The sequence below is a fragment of the Myotis nattereri genome (assembly GCF_964212035.1).
Source record: "Myotis nattereri genome assembly, chromosome: 19".
NCBI classification, from domain to species: Eukaryota; Metazoa; Chordata; class Mammalia; order Chiroptera; family Vespertilionidae; genus Myotis; species Myotis nattereri.
This window is the reverse complement of record NC_138095.1, coordinates 25,841,518-25,862,024: the sequence shown is the minus strand read 5'-3', so window position 1 is coordinate 25,862,024 and position 20,507 is coordinate 25,841,518. Positions and strand designations below refer to the sequence as shown.

The 20,507-nt window shown below is 50.6% G+C and overlaps 1 protein-coding gene across 4 annotated transcripts in view; it reads right to left on the bottom strand.

The window, feature by feature from the left end:
- The window catches only part of LIMK2 (LIM domain kinase 2), a 55,767-nt gene that overhangs the window by 24,142 nt on the left and 11,118 nt on the right, over positions 1–20,507 (bottom strand). The window contains exon 2 of one of the 4 annotated variants that reach the window (XM_081113404.1): positions 18,907–19,006. In XM_081113404.1, the coding sequence (XP_080969530.1) occupies positions 18,907–19,006 (100 nt within the window). Of the gene's footprint in view, positions 1–2,282; positions 2,967–18,906; positions 19,007–20,507 lie in introns of those variants that run through there. The other 3 variants (XM_081113406.1, XM_081113405.1, XM_081113407.1) reach the window with 3 other exon arrangements.

The following is a 20,507-nucleotide window of genomic DNA, read 5'->3' as shown; positions in this document are numbered from 1 at the left end:
TGATCAGAAGCCTAGGAAGTGGAGGGAGCCCCCCTATGCTCTGCAAAGGAGAACACACAGGGACCTGGTCAGGGATGGGCCCTCGCAGACACCCTGTAAGGAAGGAGGGGGCTGACGGTGGGAGCGGCTTTCTGGTGACTGATACCTGGGAGAGCGGAGGGTCTGGGTGGTCCCTCCTGTGGGGCACAGAGCCCAAAGTGCTGGCTGTCACTTTGGAAGTGGCTTCAGGAATGTGGCCTCTCTTTTGGGGGAGGGGAGAGGGTCTATAGTGAGTCAGTGAGTCAGTCAGCACTCCCCCCACCCCCAGCTGGGCAAACAGAGCTGGGAGAGGTGGGGGTTGTCAGGGACAAAGGACAGGAAGACCAGGGCAGCATCGCAGCCTGGCCCTCAGAGGTCCAGGTTGGGAGTTCATTATCTGCTCTAGCTCCTGAGAAATGTGGTCCTACCCCCAAGAGATTAAAAAGGGCCCAGCAGCCTGGCTCCTAAGGGGACAACTCCTCCCTCAAAGTGCCTGTCCAGGATTAGGAGTAAAAGGGATTAATGAGGTCCCGGCTTAAACTAGAGGCTACTTCAAACACTTGGCACCCTGACTCCACCTGGTAAAACCTGCCTCTAAACTCAAGATCAATTCCCATCTGCTTTTTTTTTTTTTTTTGATCCTCACCCGTGGATATTTTTCCATTGATTTTTAGAGAGAGTGGAAGAGAGAGGAAGAGACAGAGAGAAACATCGATGTGAGAGAGACACCTCGATTGGTTGCCTCTTGCCCGAGCCCCGACCAGGATCGGGGCGGGGAGGAGCCTGCAACTTAGGTATGTGCCCTTGACCGGAATCAAACCCAGGACCCTTGGGTCTGCAGGCCAACACTCTATCCACTGAGCCAAACCGGCTAGGGCCCCATCTGCTCTTAAGAAAAGAATCTCTGCATCCCTTTGATATGCCAGGCAAGCTCTCTATCCTCTCTGCTGGGAGAGGAAAGCAAACCTAGAGCACCCCTGGGGGAGGTACCAGACTTCAGATGATGTGAAAAACGCAGGAAGATGGAAAGGCTGGCCAGGGAGACTCCACATGTTAACAGTTGAAACCTTGTCTCATCTGAGAAATGGGGCTGCATAATGTCTTGCTTTCGGCCATTGAGAGATCAAACAATAAAGTGCCTAGCAGGGTGCCTGGAAGAGTCAGCACTGAGGACCAGCCCCTGCCCCGCCCCCCCCCCCCCCCCCCCCGCCCCAAATCCAGAGGTTTCCCACCACTTTACCAGGGTCCAGCAGTTCCGTGAAACCACATGGTGTTCTGCTTTTCTGCCCAGAGCCTGGCCACCTGACTGGTATCCTAGCACCGAGGTCTGGGCATGAGGCTGGGCTGGGGAAGCCAGAAGGGAGAAGTGGACCAGGACCACTGGGGAGGGGGAGGCAGCCCGGGGAACAACAGGCTGCTCCCAGCGAATGAAAACAAGCCCCACCCCAGCCAGGAATGACTCCATTCCAGGAGGGACCCTGAGGGCCACTAACCCCCTGGGAGTTTCTGTTGGAGGTGGGGTGGGGCGGAGAGCAAAGAAAGGCAGATGTGAGGTAGTGAGAAAGTTTCTACACTTCCCTCCCCTCCCAGGAGCTCCACGGACAGAGGGCCCCAGAGGTACTCAGGCCCGAGACACGAGGCCCGAGACCCGGCATGCGCGGGGGCTGCTCTTGCAGCTCGGGAACATTCCAAAGCCAATTGTCCCTGTCTGGGAAGAACTTTCCCAGGCCTTTCCCTAGCAACTGTATTCACCTGGGAGCTCAGGAGCCCTTCAAGGCCAGAGGCAAATGTGCTTGCCATTAAGAATGCCTGCTGTATACCAGGCTGCCCACACCCAGATCCTGTCAGCTTCCATGGTTTTGGCAAAACCTGTCCATCCTGCTTGTTGGGACAAATTCCTGGGCAGGCAGCACAGCCTGCAGGTAACATGCGAGCGGGGAGAACAGCACCCTGTTGGGGCTCTTCCCCGGAAGCAGTAGCACCGAGCGCAGGCAGGTCAGCAGCATCTTCTGGAAGCTGCTCCAGGTGTGTCTGGGAGGGAAGGAGGGCCCACGTTCCCCAGGAGCTTCTTTCTGGGCAGATCCCTCACCTCGCCGTTGCCAGAACAGATTCGACTGGCTTCTGCCTGACAGAACCGATGGTCAGAGGAGGAGCGAAATCGGAGCAGCAGATTCAGGGAGGACTCTGCCCTCCCTTCAGGACCAGGGGGGCGGGGGTGGGGGCAGAAAAGGAGATGGGAGGGAGGGACTCAGAGCTCAACTCACCGAAAGGGGTCTCTGGAGGTGAAGTAAGCCGAGATGGACAAGTAACTCCCCATCTTCTTCCCACACCAGACAAACAAGCTCAGCTGCAAACCCGTCTGGGAGCGCCTCAGGCCGGCTGCAGTCGGCCACCATGACAGGCCCGGGGCTCCCGGCACCTCTGGCTGCGGGCTGGCTGCCCAGCGCTCACCTCTCCCTCTGGAGCAGCTGAAGAGGCGTGAGGGCTCTTGCCTCCTGCAGACTCCCGAAGGGGCTCATGGCAGGGACGGTCCCCCCCTGCCCCCGCCCAGTTCTCAGCAGCTCCGGCGGCCCCTCCGACTCCAGGAGGACCACCTCTCTGCGGAGGCTACACACACACAGGCATTCTGGGGCCGGGCCGGTGACTAGCTAAGAAAGAGGCGCTGCTGTCAAGTTAGCCTTCCCCCTCGGCCCCACCCCTGATGAGGGAGGGAGGGAGGAAGAGGAGGGGCTCCTCGCGGAACCGAGGTGTGTGGTTGGAGCAGCTATTAGGAAACAGACCTTGCAGGCAAGGGGTGGAGCTGGGCTGAAGGGAGGCTGTAGGCAGGCGCCGCTGCAGACAATAACCAGGGCCGGCTGAGCGTCCATCCCCGAGCTCGGGGGCAGGGCAGGGCAGGAGAGAGGGTGCGCACATCAGCCCCCACGTTTCCCCAGCCCGAGAAGCCGCCCAAAGGATGGTATCGTGGCTCGAAGGTGCAGAAAAAGCCCAGGATACCAGTTCCAGGCCAAGCCACGCCCCCAGAAGGGGGGCTGGGCTCTCTGGCCGGAGAGACAGGTCCGGAGAGATGCCCTCTGGGTTCTGGCATCGCCTTGGTCCTGGCACTAGGCTCTCCATTCATCCCTTCCCACTGCCTGGCCTGGGGACAACTCCCAGAACTGGCCGGCGGGGGCTGCCACTCCTCTTCTGGGAAGATCTGCACCGAGGATGAGGAAACGGGGCCGGTGGGAACTGACACTTGGCGTTGCTCCATGTGGCAAGTGCTGCATAAGCACGCTCCTGTTTCTCTGAGGTGGCAATGACCTCCACTTTAAAACAGGGAAAGTTTTCCTACGGCCAGAAAAGCCAGTCAGCGGCGGGGCTGGGATTTCAGTGTAGGCCCACGTGACTCCGGAGCCAGGGCCCTCAGCCCCGGAAACGTCTCCCTCCACGCCCTTCTGCAAGTAGGAGCGAGCACGGGGACGAGAGCCCAAGTCACCTGTCCCCACTCTCTCATTCATTTGCTCGTTCCCAGAATGCCATCCGTCGGCCGTAGTGGGCAGCGGTGCTTCTTTGTGTCCATGGTAACCAGGCCTCTCAAACTGCGGGGATGATGGGCCTCGGTATCTGGAGTGGAGGCTTGCCTGAAGCCCCAGGGATGCCCAATCTAGAGCCCACCATTGGAAAAGCCCTTTCTCCCCTGCCGATAGGACGATGGAGAGAAAAGGCAGGGCTGCCGGAGAGGACTAGGGCACGGCCAGACCTCGTGGTTGAACTTGAGGGAATGACACCAGCCCTCTCCCACCGGGCGCAGACTCCTCTCCACTGAGTCACCCTGTCACCGTGACAGGAAAGTGTGTGGCAAAGGTGGTGGTGACTGGATTACAAAGGAGCCTCTTCCCATTCCACTACTGATTGGGCACAGGGACAACAATGAATGTGATAAGATAGTGTTTGCACCCTGTTATAAGCTACCACGTACTGAGCACTTAATACATGGTACAGGTCCTGCGTTACAGTCTCTGAATCTATTTTTCAAAATATTTTTATGGCGGTAAATATATATATATATATATATATATATATATATATATATATATATGATGTTACATTTGGCATTATAACCATTTTTAATGTATAACCTGGTGGCATCAGTGACATTCATAATATTGTGCAACCATCACCACTATTTCGAAACCATTTTTACCACAATATTTATATTTTAAAATGCACCTGTCCTTTGACCCTCCTGGGCAACTCCTCTACCCTATCCCAGTCCAACCCCTTGTCTGTCAGTTCTCTTGTCCATCACAGTTCTTTTTGTCTGAACTCTAGTTGATGTAGCCAATTCCCAGTGGGTTCTCAGGACTCAGGGCCAGTGGCTTCAAGGTGCACAGTCTTCCTTGAGTCTGGCCCCTGTTGGTCCTGCAGTGCCCTTGGGGTCACCCTGGTTGCAGTCACAGGGCTATGTCTGAGGTATGGGAAGGTGGGTGGCTGGCACAGCCAGAAGGTAACAGGCCCGAGCAGGGCATAGTCCCAAGAGGGGAAAATTTTAACACATTGTATGCAGGAAACGTATTTATACATTTTACGTTGACTGGTAGTAGAGCGTGGGACACGTATTAATATGTTTTTTATAGACTAGCGGTAGAATGCGGGTAACGTATAAATACGTTTATTTTTATACTTTTTTATTGCTCTAAAGGGATGCTAACATGCAGATATACGAATTTCAAACGACAAAATTTGGGTCTCTAACACATACAATGGTGAATTATGTATGTACTTCCAGGTATAATGGTAGGTAATCTATTCAACTGCAAAAATGGCCCTTGCGCTATAAAAACTACCCGCAAACAATGTGTTAAGCAGAGGGAGAAAAAAAAACATGCCTAGGAGCAACTATGAAGGGACTTGAACCCTCAATCTTCTGATTCAGAATCAGACACCTTATCTATTAGGCCCCGCAGACCCCCTCCCCCACAAAGACAACTGCACAAGCTTGTCCAGGACTGCATCTGCTGTCTATCATACTTAGGTTGTCAATGTATGGGGTAGATGTTATTATCCCCATGTAAGAGATGAGGAAACAGGTTCTGAAGGTTATGTCACTAGCCTGAAGACAAACTACAGGTAAGTGGTGAAGCTGGGCTTCAAACCTAGTAAGTGTGGTCCCAGAACAGGGGTCAGGACGCTTTCTCTCTAACAGGCCAGAGAGCAATACTTTAGGCTTTGCAGGCCTACACAAATACAGACCCTGCCACAGCTACTCAAGTCTGTCACTGCCGGACAAAAGTGGCCATATAGGAAACATAAACAAGTGGATGTGTTCCAATAAAACTTTATTTGTGGACACTGACATCTGAATTTCATGTGCTATGAAGTATCCTTTTGCTCCCCCCAACCATTTTAAAAATGTGAAAATCACAGGATGTACAAAAACAGGCAGCGGGGCTACAATTTGCCGATCTGTGCTCCAGAGCCAATGCACTCAACCACTCTGTTTATTGTCTTTTTTTTTTTTTAGACTCTCCTAGAGTGCATGCCTTTGACCAGAATCAAACCTGGGACCCTTCAGTCTGCAGGCCGACGCTCTATCCACTGAGCCGAACCAGCCAGGGCTGTTTGTTGTCTTTAATAGTAAAGACCAGCGTTGGCATTTGTCCCGGACTCGCCACATCTACCTACTGTCACACAGGCATCGCACTTCAGCTGCGGAGGAAGCGAGCACCGGACAGGCGCTCACCCTACACCACACACGGCTCGCAGCACTCACACATGAACGTTAACCTGCACTACTCAGCAGCTCGGAGACTCCCCTTTTTAGAGGAAGGAGTGAAGCACAGAGAGTTTAAACTGCTTGCCTGAGGTCACCCAGCTGTGTGAGTGAGAGGGGAGGCCAGGATTTGAACCCGGGCTATCTATATTGAACTCTACCGTTGCTAGGCTGGAGCCCAGCCTGGGCCCAGAGCCAGACTGTCTGGGTTTGAATACGACAATGCACTGCACGTAAGCCCTTGGCACGCAGTCTGGAACGCATTAAGGGTTGATAAATGTTCGCTGCTAATATCATTAAGACCATTGTTACCACCACTATGGGCTAGCCATGTGGCCTTCAGCAAGTCGCTGTCGCTGTCTGGGCCGTGGCGAGGTCTCTAAATAGCTTCCAGCTTCCACGTTTTTCAGCCCTCTGAGGTCACAGAGGGCTCCCCTTTTCCTTGTGTCTGAAGTTGAGTTCAAACTCCTTGAGCTGGCCCTGAGGGGTTCAAGATCCTGGCGTGGGGGCCCACACACGAGAAGAGGTGGGGCAGCACGCAAGGGGGGAACAGCGCCCAGGACGCTGAAAGGGCCGCACAGCTGGAGAGCCTGGAGCGCTTTCTCCCAGCCACAGAGCTCACTATTTCTCACCAAAAGATCAACTCCATTCCCCTGTAATTCTATCAGGCAAGAAGGGGGCCCCAAATTAAGTCTGGAACTAGCAAATGGTCTTCTAATTGCACCCTCTGATTTCCCATCTGATGAACAGAATGCAGATGGAAGAAAATGCAAGCCACAAAGAGACAGGGGCCAGGGAGCCATGAGCATAACTCCTCCTGACATTTCACACAGCTCTGCTGTTCCAGCGGTGGCGGGGCGCAGTGAGTCGGTGTCTAGGAATGTGAGCAGGAGGCTGCAGGCGTTCTCTGCTCCCCCCACTCCCCGCACAAAGGACTCAGTGGGTGGGTGGGTGGGTAACCAGTGAGAGGTCGTCTCAAGGCCACAGAAACTGCCTCCCCCTAAAGAGGGGCAGCCACGTCTCTTACGTTTTGAGCTGAAGCAGAAGCCCCGCCTAAGTGGGACCCATTTGCCTCCCGTAAACCCAGGCTTCAGGAGGAACCCCGAAGGACGGGTCACCAGATGTGACAGTGGCTGGCCATTCAGACCCAAGTGTGTTGTGGTTCCTCGGGGCCAACTTCCAAGGGCCCCAGCCACCCTGAACTGGAAGGTGAAAGGTTGCTCTGGAGGAGGCACTTCCCCCTGTTGCCCTTGGATACGGGTCCTGCATGGGAAGCTGCCCTTCTAGGTCCCCAGAACAGCTGGCAGGGGATTCAGCAGTTACAGCCGCCAGAGGCATCCGTAGGGATGCTTGGATGGGCAGTTAAGGACAGGATAAGATGGCAGGAAAGGTGTTAATCTCCTGCACATTTCACAAGTTGGGAACCTGGCTAGAAGCCAAGCAAACTGACTCCTCAGAACCAGCTAAGACGCAGGGCTGAACCAGCTAAGACGCAGGGCTTGAAGGCATCTATGAGAGGCCAGCAGCCCAGCATGAGCACTCTGGGGAGGAGTGGTTAACGAATAACCCCAACTTCTCCTCCGAAGAAGGCTCTGGTCAGGTAAGGTGCGACCCAAGGAACGATGTCCACCTGGGGCCTGCTATTGGCTGGGAGGACTCCGACCAGGGAAGGGAGCTCCCGGAGACACTGTAGCTTCTGAATCCTGAAAGGTGAGCATTGCCACCTCCATTTACTGACCATTTTTCTTTTCTTTTCCTTTTCTTAAAATGTATTTTTATTGATTTCAGAGAGGGAGAGGGAGAGGGAGACAGAAACATCAATGAGGAGAGAGAATCATGTCCCCTACTGGGGATCGAGCCCGCAACCTGGGCATGTGCCCTTGACCAGAATTGAACCTGGGACCCTTCAGTCCACAGGCCGACACTCCAGCCACTGAGCCAAACCAGCTAGGGCAAGGCTTGGACGATTTTAGACTTCAGAAATGACACTTACAGACAGAAGTCTTATTCCATGCCCCCACTTCCAAAGAAAAGCTCTTGCCTGGGAGAATGCTACAGAGCAAAGAGATGGTGATGATGCACACCAGAAGGGCTTGACCCAAGTGTCCAAAGAGAAAGACGGTCATTCGACAAAAACATCATTCGCCCAGCAAACACTGAGTACCCACTGGGTTCTAGGTCCTCCACTAAGCTCTGGGATACAAAGATGAACTGGATACGGGGCTTCAGACTTAAAAAATGTCATACTCTAAGAGTGACAGGGCTATCTCTGAGGTCTGAGGAAAATAACAAAGATGAAGGAAAGGGTCTCCTCTGATTGGTTGGGGAGAGGTGAGGGTAGATGTGGGGAGGCTCCTCCACAGAGGAGGGAATGTACCGGTTGACTCTAAGGATGATCGCCAGCCAGACAAGAATATTTCAACCTGAAGGCACCACATGTACAAACGCAACAGGGCATAACAGGGTGTGGCCTGTAAGCTTCAGTGCAGGGATAACCAGAGAGGAGTCTGGGATAGAGGAGGAGAGCAGGGGCGGAGCACCCAGGGCAGGGTCTGACAGGCCAAAGAGCTGCCCACAGGCAGTGAAAAGTTATCACAGGTGTTTATATGAGCAGAGGTTCCCAGTGAATAGGAGGCTAAGCCTGAAACACCAGAGAGAGCGCTGGTCTTTAGTTGCTCGTTTGACTCAAGTCTACCTTTGGCTGTGTCCATGTCCACATGACTGGTCTGCTGGCCAGCCAGTGTTCCTATCAGCAGACGATGGCTTCGTCCTCAGGCCACATCGCTACTGAATTGGTCATTTTAATAGCTGAGATTTTTCTGTGTGGGCTGTAAGCTCATAAGAATGAGATCGTAATCTCTTGTAGATAACCATCCACTGTTGCTCCGTGATACTAACGTTAGAAAATGGAACAGCCGACATTCGGTGTCAAATGCGGTGTTTGCATCGATGGTCTTCTCCTGGCTGTCCTGGGGGGTAAAATGCCTTGGACGCCTTAACAAATCTCCACGGAAGGCCCGGGCCTGGCAGAAAAGACCTTAGAATGCGACCTGTCTGAAAACAAACTGGCTGTGTGAGCTGAGGGAAGCCATTAAAGCTTGTCTGGGCTTCCACTGATTCCTCTGTAAAAGGAAGGAGTGAGGTGAGCAAAAATATTCCACGCCGGTATGTCAATGCTGAAGGTAGCCATGAGGAAGGGGTTGTGGTCAGAGAAAGGCTGACTGGCTGACCACCAAGAGGGTAGCGTCATCCTGGAGAAGGACCTGAAGCCAGGCCTCATTTTTGGCCTGATAGGTCCAGAAACAGGCCTTCGCAGTACCCAGAGAGGCGCAGACATGCTAGGATGCTTCTGCGTAACCATCTGGCAATCCCACTGTCCACTTACGAACTAACACTTGAAATCAGAACACCCACATGCCTTATACAGGTACTACCTCCAGCCCCTTCCTGTTATCAAGAGTCCCAGGCAGCTGAGTTAAGCATGAGAAGGTCCTTCTGTGAGCATGGACTTAAAGGGAAATGAGAAGCCATGGAGAGAAATTTCATGCTGGCAGGAATGAGCCGGCCAAACCAGCCCTGCTTGTAACAAAGAACCCCTTTCTGGTAACCAAATCCAGATTCAGTATCTGGACACACTACTAGTTTTGCCTCACTGACTTTTCACTTTCTGTTTCACTGCTGGCCATTCCGTATTCTATTGGCTTTTTTAAACTAATTGTTAATGGGGAAAAATCATTACTTCTTTAGAGGTATAACAATCACCAATTCGCATATTGTTCAGCACGGGGAGCCATTTGGCTCTGCTAATAAGAAATGGCTAACTCTCATGAGTGCTCACTCTGTACAAGGCTCATTGACCCCTTGCAATAACACTAGGAACTAGGGAGTAGGTCAGTACCTCCATTTCATAGATGAGAAAATGAAGCACAGAAAGGGTGAGTAACTTGCCCAAGGTGCACAGCTAAGACATGGCAGAGCCAGGATTTGAACCAAAGTAGAGTCTGTGCTCTTATCTACCACACATTACTGCTCTCCTAACATGGATCTCCAACTAGTTTAGTCCCAGAGGACAAACTTCCATTTCCAAGTTCTTGTGGAATCATCAACCTATCCACCCGTTCCGAACATAAGTCACATTTTGGTAAAAGACACTTGGTAAGTATCCCGTTTCCTCCACTCTCTACCTACTGGGCATCTTTAGCTAATGCCATCCTTCAAAGATGTCTAAAATGTAAAAAACAAACAAACAAAAACACTTACTATTAGCAACGAGACTTGTCACATTTCAGAGCAATTCACAATTAGATTGGGCTAGAGTAGCTGAACTCCTTCCTTCTACTGTCTCTCTCCCTCCAGGGTTGGCTCTTGTCTGGACTGCACCTGAGAGAAGTGCTGCTGGCCAGGAGACTCTGACTCCTTTGGGGACAGGAGACAAATCCTTATAACTTCTCACCTCAACACTTACAAGGAATTTTCCAAAACAACCCAATGTCGGGAACCAAGTCCTCCGTGCTGTTTACAGTAACTGCCCCGTGGTGACTGCGAAAGAAAGGACAGCAGGGGAGGGGAAGGGCAGGGAAAGGCCTCTCTTACATCATAGCTCTTGGCCACCCTGGCAATTCATCCAACAGTGCGCTCGGTGGTGACACAACGAGGGGCAGAAATCCCCCTGGTCCCTGACCAAGGTACGCTTGCAGAGTATTCTCAGTCTCAGGATGTCATTAAGGAGATGATCGAATAAATGTGAAATTGAAACCGCAAAAAGCAGCTTCAAAGAGAAGCTCCTTATGAAAGCATAAGACAGGGACCATGACTTATTCTGTAACTATTTCCCTGAGATATCCAGGTAAAGATCTGAAGAATGGGCAGGAGTTCATTAGGCCAGAAAGGGGAGGGAGCATTCCAAGCAGAGGGAACAGCAGGAACAAAGGTCTCATCAGAAGGAAGGAGGGTGAGTGCTGGATCCTGTGAAGAAGAGCAGTGAGGCTGAAGCAGAGAGAGCAGGAGGCAGTAGGGAGAGGCCAGACCATGGCGGGTGGGTGAGGGGTGAGATAAGGGGGTGGGGGCTCCGTAGGCCACATTAAGGACTTTGGTCTTTACCCAAGAACACTGGAAAGTTGTGGAAGTGTACAAGGACAGAGAGATGACATAGTGTGATGGGCTCAGATATTTTCTTTAAAGATCACTCACTCTGGCTGCCTCTCTGTGGGGAATGGAGTGGGGGTGCAGAGTGACTGTGGACAGTTACAAGGCTATTGTAGTTCTATATGTAAGATGATGGTAGCCTGGAACAGGGGGTGGAAGGAGAAATGGAAAGAAGTGGACGCAGCCCTAGCTGGTTTGGCTCAGTGGATGGACCGTTGGCCTGTGGGCTGAAGGGTCCCAGATTCGATTCCAGTCAAGGGCATGTACCTTGGTTGCGGGCACATCCCCAGTAGGGAGTGTGCAAGAGGCAGCTGATCGATGTTTCTCTCCCATTGATGTTTCTAATTCTCTATCCCTCTCCCTTCCTCTCTTTAAAAAATCAATAAAATATATTTAAAAAAAAAAAAGAAGTGGACGCACTCAAACATATAATCTGGAGATAAAACTGACAGGCTTGGATGTGAAGAATGAGAGAGAAGAGGTATCAGAAAGACTCCCAGGTCCCGGCTCGGGTAGTGGGCGGATGGTGGTATCTCTATTCAACGGGACAGGCTGGGTCTGAGATGCCTGCAAGACATTCAACTAGGTATGTGAAGATGACAGGAAAAATAGGTCTAGAGATCAGTGGAAAGGTTCGGACTGAAGATACTAATTTTGGGGTTTATCAGTGTGGGGAGGACAGCAGAAGCCTGGGGAAATGGCAGCATCTCACAGCTAGACAGAGGAGGATACGCAAACTGGAATGACCAGAGAAGTGGGGGGAAAACCAGGAGAGTGTGGAATGACATGAAAGCCAAGAAAAGAGGCTGTATCAAGAGTGACAAAGAGCCCTGGCCAGTAGCCCAATGGTTAGAGCCTTGGCCTAAGCACCGAGGGATCGTGGGTTTGATTGCCATTCAAGGGCATGAACCTGGGTTGTAGATTTGATCCCCAGTCCCCGGCCTGGTCGGGGGCACAGGGGGAAGTCAACCAATCAATGTGTCTCTCTCACATCAATGTTTCTCTCTCTCTCCCCCCCACTCTCCCTCCCTCCCTTCCAGTCTCTCTACAAATCAATGGTAAAGCCTGGCCAGTGTGGCTCAGTGGTTGGGCATCAACCCATGAACCAGGAGTTTACCCGCTCGATTCCCAGTCAGGGCACATGCCTGGGTTTCGGGCTCAATCTCCAGTAGGGGGCGTGCAGGAGGCAGCCGATCGGTTTCTATCCTCTCTGTCAATGGAAAAAATATCCTCAGATATTTTAGTGACACAGACACTAATGACAACTGCTAACATCTATTAAATCCTAACTATGGCTCGGCACTGATCAAATTCAATCCGCATAACAACCTTTTAAGGTGAGAATTATTTCCCCTTTTATCGGTGAGGAAACTGGCGAAGAAAGATTAACCAGCTGACTCAAGGTCAGGTGGCGAAAAGAAGCCGGATGGAAACTCAAGCAGCCTGACTCCAAACGCAGATTCACTTCACTACCCCCGGTGCAGTCTGGGAGGTCTTAGAAGATGAACACTGAAAAGTGGCCAGTGGCTGGAGCCAGGAGTCCGTCTGTGGAACATGGCTGAGAGAACACTGTTTCAGGGAGAGACAGGGTGGAAGCCAGACTAGAGCCCACTATTGGGAGCGCTTCACATTATTACCCGTGTTTCTGTTTCTTTAAACTGTGTTTTTATTGATTTTACAGAGAGAGGAAGGGAGGGGAGAGCACCCGTGGGCTGCCTCCTGCATGCCCCTACTGGGGATCAAGCCCGCACCTGGGCATGTGCTCTGACTGGGAATTGGACTGGTGACCTCTGGGTACATGGAATGACGCCCAAACAACTGAGCCACACTGGCCAGGGCTATTACCTGCTTTTCAGCGGTCTGAGGGAGCCAGTTAGGAGACCAGGCCAGTAGGTCAAATCTGCATCCCCAACAGCACTTAGTTGGGTGCCTTTAATATAGCAGATGGTGCTCAAAATTGTATGTGAACAGCTGGTTGGTTTAAGGAGCACAGTGTTGCCATGTGCTGCTGCTAACCCTTCACATTGTGCCATTCTACTGTCTTCAGAGTGCTTTCCTTGCCGTTACCTCCTTAAGCCTCACACCTACTCCCCGAGGGGGATTTACTGTCACCGCAGTGGCACCGGAGCTTGCCCACGGTTACACAACTAGCCTGGCTCAGCTAAGGCTAAAATCCGGGTCTTGTGATTCCAAGTCCACTATTCTTTCCTGGGAGCCTCGGTGTAAAGAGAACCCTCTGGGGGGGACAGGATGACTGGAGTTCAAATGTCAGCTCTGTGTGACCTGTTAGTCCGCCTTTCTGGGTCTTCCTATTTTACTATAAAATGGGGTTGCAGGGTTATTGTGAGGGCTGAATCAGATAATATAAGTGAAACTCTTAATACAATGCTTAATAAATAGCCATCATCCATCCCTGCCCCCCCCCTCCACCTCTGCCCTGAATAGCAGCTGTGGGGCTTCTATAAGGTCTTAGTTCTTTCTTCCCAAAGAACAGAGCAGGATGGAGGCACACTGAAGGTCACATGGAAGGAGTCCCACTGTGTGTTAATGCTGGAGTCGCTTGTGGGGGCAGAGAAAGGTCCAGGTGTCCGTCCTTCCCTTCCTCTGTCAGGAAGGCCCCAGCCACCTGTCCGACAGCTAGCCTTAATGACCGGCTGGCCGGCTGTTTCCTTAGAGATAAACTAGACAAAGGAGCACATCAGAACCATGGGCGGGCGTCCATAAATGCAGCAGCAACACCAACAGTACAACAGCAGGTGGCAGGGTTGTTCCACTGACTCCCAATCCAGGAGTCGAAAAATTTAAGAGCACTTTTATTTGACACTTGAAAATGCATGAATCCTTTATTGTTATCTGATACCCAGTGTGGGGCAGGCAGGGTGAGTGTTCTTCCCCTGAAGTTACAGAAGAGGAAGCCTCTGAGAGGTTAAATGACATATAAATGACATACCCAGACTCAAGAATGCAAAGAGACTCTTATAAGCAAGGATTCAGAATGCCTGGGTTCAAATCCCAGCGATGCTACTTACTAGCTCTGTGACTGTGAGCAAGTAACCTCCACTTCCCTATTTGTAAAGTAGGTTAAGACCAGATCTACAGTTACTAGGTTGCTGTAGGAATTAAATAAGATAATGCATGTGAAATGTATAGGACAGTGTCTAGAGCAGAGTAAACACTGAATAAATGTGACCTATTACTGTAGTTTTAATTGTTTCGAAGGGGGTGTGGGTGAGAAAACGAGCATGATTTTCAGCACCACAAAAAACACTGTCATCAACCTATTACACCACTGTCACCAGCCTCTTACACCACAGTTGCTGGTCGCCACGCAGCTGCGCGTTCAATTTCTTCACTGGACTTTCCTGGAGTCACAAATTAGCGGAAATGGTTTGTCCTCTGATGAAGTGATAACAGCTCTCTATCTGCATTACCTCTTTTCTAGAGTATGGGCATGAGAACTCGCTTCTCAAAAGAGAAAGCTCAAATAGTCTGCGTTCATAATCCTGAGAAAGGAGGCCCTGAGCAGTTCCCAGGAGCCTTAAGAATGGTGGCTTTTCCCCTCTGATAATGCTGCTAGGAACCAGGTCAAGTAACAGAGCCCCAGGTAGCGGCCACAAAGACTAAGAGAGGCAGCTTTTCCTTCCTCCCACGACCCCTCCCCCGGGGCCAAACACCTCTGATGAGGGTGAAAAGAACAATAGTCCGAAAACTTCTCAAGGTTCTTTGGTTTGTAAACATGCCAAGCGGCCAGGTCACCATTCACAGCTCTACCCTTTAATTTCAGCTACAAAACAACATTCAGTCCGGCTGCTTTCCAGGCCTCCCCCAGTGAGAGGGAGCCAGTTCCAGAGAGCTTCAGAGAGAATGGGCCCAGCTCTGGAACCAATGGCACTGCTCAAGGAAAGGGAAAGGCCAGAGGAGTATTAGAATCCAGAGAGGCCTGTTGTAAAGGTCGAGGGGAGGAAGCAAGAGGACTGGTCAGCCAGGCGTCCAGAGTGACCAGAGGGGTCCTGGCCAGGCGCCCAACTGCAGCAGCACAATTACAGACGGGGCTGCTTCCAGGAGATCTGTCAGCTGGCCTCCACGGGACAGTTCCGGGTTCCAGCCCTAAGGGGCTTCCTATTGTCCCAGGGACCTGACAAACTGGCGGAAGGCTGTGAGCGGCAGGATTCAGGATGTGGCTGCAGATGGAGGATAGGGTAGGACAGTGTAAGAAGAAGGGGAGGAGAGGAGACGGGGAGCCAAACCCCAGCAGTTTCTCCATTCAATATCCAGCCCCACCCTGTGATTAGGAAAACAAAGATGTGGGGGGAGGGGAGAAGGAAAGTCACTTCCTTTCTTGTTCCTATAACCCAGCTGGGTAAGCGCAAGCTGAAAGGGAGTCGGGAAGAATGAATGCCTGGGGGGGAATGAAGGGAGAGGGTCCTGCTTCTGACAAAGAATCACAGGTGAGCTGGGGTGGAAGACGTGTCAAAAGTCCATTCGGGGCTGCTGCTTCAGGCTCCTCGTAACCCAGGTTACTTCTGGAGTCAGACAATACAGTCCTTCCTTTCATTTGGGCAAAAGTCAAGCAGGCTCCAAAGCAGCCTTTCTCCCCGGTGCAGGCTCTGAAGTCACTGAGTTAGTGTGGGAAGGCTCAGGTGTGGGGAGCCCTGCTCCTTCCATGGAGCTGGATTAGAGGGAATCTGTGCTTGAGGCCGCGCTGCAAACAGCAGACAATCTGGATGCTCTACTTCCAGCCTGAGGCCTGATCTCTGCTTTAATTATGCCAGGGGAGCTCCAAGTTAACCTTAATCCCTGAGGTCCCACATCGGGGACAAATGGGTGTGTATGTAATAAGAAAAATAAATACATGAATGGTAAGTAGACACACACTCACAATAGAAAGCAACAGCTTCTGATTAAGAGTTTTCTATGCTTCAGGTGCTAATCTTCCCCAACAACCTTGTGGGATGATTACTATTCTCTCTTAAAAATTTTTTTAAAAAATTGATTTCAGAGAGGGAGAGATAAACATCGATGAGAGAGAATTGTTGATTGGCCGCCCCCTGCACTCCCCCTACTGGGGATCAAGCCCACAATGTGGGCAAGTGCCTTGACCAGGAATCAAACCATGACCTCCTGGTTCACAGGTTGACACTTAACCACTGAGCCAGCCATGCCAGCTGGGCATGAGTATCATTCTTAGTCCCATTTTATAGATGAGGTGCCTGAAGCTCAGGGAAGTCATCTAAGGCCAGTTAATAAATTGCAAAGCCAGGATTTGAAATCAGACAGTCTCAGCCATAGCCTGCACTCTGATCTACCATGATAATGTGCCTTACCTGTTTATGCACACGTATTTGTGTATGTTTCTCTCTCTCACACACAGTCCTATCTAACAAGCTAGCATCTGATCAGACCTACAAATAACCCAAGACTTCAGGTCTAAGGCCAGCTCCTGTCATCCATGGCCTGTTTGTGTAACTCTTTTTGTCTTTTTGGTTTGAGGCCTCTCATCTCTGATATGAAAGGGTTATATCATACAGTAGGTGGTCCCTTCTAGTTCTTAAGTTCTTTAGCTATAGGAGAATCCCAAAACTCCAAAGATTAGCTTCCCTAATTTTTAGAGCTTTTGGTCTTGCTTATTTTGGATAGGAAATATTCATATAAATAGAAAAATAGCAAGGACAAAATACGACCATATGGATTAGATGCCAAGGCCTGGGAACTCAGGTTCTGATGTTGTTCTTTAGCCTCAGATCTAAAATAAAAGGGCTAGCCCAAGGCTTTATCTATAAGGTCCTTGATAGCTCTGACATTCTGCTGCTATCTCACTAACAGGCAGAGTAAAGGTACAATCAACTTCCCTGGGAGTGAGAGGAGGAGGAACCAAGGCAATTAGATCCAGAGAAGACTGGAGAGCTCTGAGTTAGAGCTGAAAGGGCAGAAAAACGCTGGTTCCCCTCCAACTCTTCCAGAGGCCCGAGCTCTCCAGGCTAACCCCCCACGTAGTTCCCGGTGGAGGCAAGCGCTTAAAGGTCAATTAAATTACTTGATATCAGCATGTCTGTGGGCGCTGGAATTTAGAGTGCGTGGTGCCTGTCTAGCCTGTCTCATTCTGAAGATGTGAGCACTGCCCCACAGCTTCAGGACACGGGGCCCCACATGTCCACCCAGCTTCCGAAGAGAAATGGCTGCAGGCCAGGCACTGTTTTGTGTTCTGGAGGATGCAAAGACAAGCTCCCACTCTTGCGGATTCTAACCTCACAGGGGAAAGGAACAACTGTTCAGTGGGTGCCCTTGCCATATATTATTTCACTCAATCTTAGTAAGGCTGAGATAGATTCTGGACACCTGTATTTTCCTGAGGAGAAAACGGAGCCACAGACAGCAGGAACAAATCTGACTTTAAAGTTTCTGTTATTTTCAAGAAACTGAGCTGTCTTTGAACAATAAGAGCTATAATAAAGTTAATAACAAAAAGCAGGAGAGGATAATCAACAACCCCCAAGGAGCAGAAGACAGTAACCCAGTAGTCAGGACCTGACTAATAGTCACAAGTTCTGGCAGGCTAAAGATAACATCTTTTTAAAAAATATACATATGTATATATTTTATTGTTTTCAGAGAGGAAGAGAGAGAGAGAGAGAGAGAGAGAGAGAGAGAGAGAGAGAGAGAGAGAGAGACATCAATGATGAATCATTGATCGGATGCTTCCTACATGCCCTCCACTGGTGTTGAGCCCGAAACCATTCAGATGCCCCAAACAGGAACTGAATATGTCTATGCTCAACTACTGAGACATGCTGGCTGGGCTTAAGATAACATCTTTTCTTTTTTTAAAAAAATATATTTTATTGATTTTTCTACAGAGAGGAAGGGAGAGGGATAGAGAGAAACATCGATGAGAGAGAAACATCGATCAGCTGCCTCCTGCACACTCCCCACTAGGGATGTGCCTGCCACCAAGGCACATGCCCTTGACCGGAATCGAACCTGGGACCCTAGAGTCCGCAGGCTGATGCTCTATCCACAGAGCCAAACCGGTTAGGGCTAAAGATAACATCTTGACCTAAGTTATATTTCAGCCCCTGAGCCCAACCCCCTGGCTACTTGTCCATGAGACTGGACAGAGGGACCTAGAAAAGACCTCAGAACTGTCCTTAAGACCTGAAGAAATGATTTATTACCCTTACTTCACTTTTGACCAATCAGCTCCCAGCATGACCCCAATCCCTAACCCACAGGTGTCTTGTGATTTTGCCCTCCATATTCTGTAACCTACATCCTATCGGGGAGTCGGGTCTTTAGAGCATCAGCTCCCCATCTCCTTATTGCCCCATTCGATCTTAAAGCTATTTTTTTCTTTCTATGCTGCAAGCTCCTTTTCACTTCTTTGGGACAGTGTTCACGGACAGGCACACTAAAAAAACAAACAAACCATGCAACAAAAAACAAAAAGCAGGAACCTAGGCAGGCAGCCTGCTGTGAAGAAGAGCTGGCTTTGCCAAGTGCACTCCAAACAACCCTTGAAGCACCTGCGCAGTCAGTAGTGTAGGCCTGGGCCTGTTTCCTCACCTGAACAGTGAAGGTGGCCCTGGCCAGGTAGCTCAGTTGATTAGAGCATCATCCTGATATACCAAGGTTGTGGGTTCAATCTCTGGTCAGGGCACATACAAGAATCAACCAATAAATGCATAAATAAGTAGAACAAATGTGTGTGTGTGTGTGTGTGTGTGTGTCTGTCTGAAATCAATCAATCAAAGAAGTTTTTATTTAAGTGAGAATGCTGGGACTCCCTGGGAAGACTTCCTCTCATCCCCCCATCACCTCTAGCTGCACCTGGTACATTTTTGGCTCTTGCACCTTCACCTTGGCACATCCCTCCCCACCCCACCCCCACTGAAAAGGGAACTTCCCAATCAAAAGCTTGTTTTCGTAGATTCCAGACAATGAAATCGTTCCTAGCCTGTAATGCACTGGCAACACAGGAGGACACATCCACTTACCTGAAGCAAGAGCTGTGCCAGGCTTCGTTGACAGTCCTGTACAACCTCTGGCTTGGAGCAACATGGTCCCCACAGCCCCGACACCTCCAGGCATCTTCACCTGCACACAGAACCAAGGGGAGGGAGGTTCAGAGGCCGGAAGTACCAAGGGTGAAGGGACATTGACTCCTACTGTGTGGAATAAGACTCAGTTAACAGATTCTCATATTGAAAGGGTTAATCCAATGTCGGCCAGATGCACAATTCCTTTTTCTATACCATCTCTGGAAGCACTGCCTGCTCATCTCCCTAGGGAGAGAGAATTCATTTTAAAAAATGGTTCTGATCGTTCCTTTTTCTACGGAAACAAAACCTGCCTTTTCTATGTGTGCCCTGCTTATAGTTCTGAGTTGATGGAATGAACAAGGTCTTTTTTTTTGGATCAGCGGTTCCTACAACTATTCTCAACCAGCACCCAGAAATGGCTCCTTTCTAGGTTAATCATGTTATTGCCTTTGGCTGTTCCTCAAAAGCCCTGGTTGTGCAGATTTCCACCACCTAGTCCAGGAGCTCCCACATTCAACCAGCTTCATGGGTCCTCTCGTTGGACTCATGGGTCCTCGCCAAGCTCTAGATTGGAGACTGTTGGATAATGCCATCCCTGCTCCACTGGGATGCACATCCACTGGGAAAGGAAACATCCTTCCACGTACTCATTTTTCCCTTAGATGCTCTTCCAAGAAGTAGAAGCAAAGTGCTATTTTAGTTCGGAGAAAGGTGTTATAGGTGTAGAAGGGAAAGAATAAACATTTAATGAATACCTCCTATACGCCAAGAATTATGGCAGGTGCTTTCTCACTTAATTCTCAAAAGAATCTCGCGAGGCAGCTGTTATTACACTCATTGGATGGATGGGGGAATTGAAACTTGGGGCCACGGGTGACAGGCCAAGCGGCAGATCTAGTATCCCAACCCAGGTCCGGCTCGTCGGAAAGCCCACGCTCTTTCCGCCCCGCCATGTTAATTCCTACGCGTTCCACTTAGGGGAGCCAGGAAAGTCTTTGTAGGGGAAGCTGACACTTGAGCTGAGCCTTGAAAGATGGGAAAGATTTACCGAAGGCTGAGATAGGGTGGAGAAGGGCTGTGCAGGCTGAGATAGTAGGATGGACAATAGCAGAATTGGTCCATGTCCCTCCAAAAAGGACAAAACACAATACGCCCCGTGTGGCTCGGCTGCCAACTTCTTGAAATAAAGAGGGCAGCTGAGATCAAGCCGTGGTACCTGCCTCAGCCCTAGAAAGCGGGACCAGGTTGTTACAAGACTCCCTTGTGCTCTGTGTGTGTGCAGCTTTGTTCTCTCTGGGTAACTCCAGACTGCCACAGGCACAGCGGCTGTAAACAGACAATGCATGGCTCCGGGCATTTCAAGATTGGTCAGCAGCATTCGGGGCAGCCAGGGCACAGACAGCTGTCCTCATACCCCAGAGAACTGAACACACTGGCAGAAGTCTTCAGAACTCTTCCTCACCTGCTCCTTCCCTCTAGTTCCACGGTGATGGGCTATACATGCCCATCGCCTCCAGGATCTCAGCTTCTCAGACTCCCCTGAGGGGCCTCTTTGG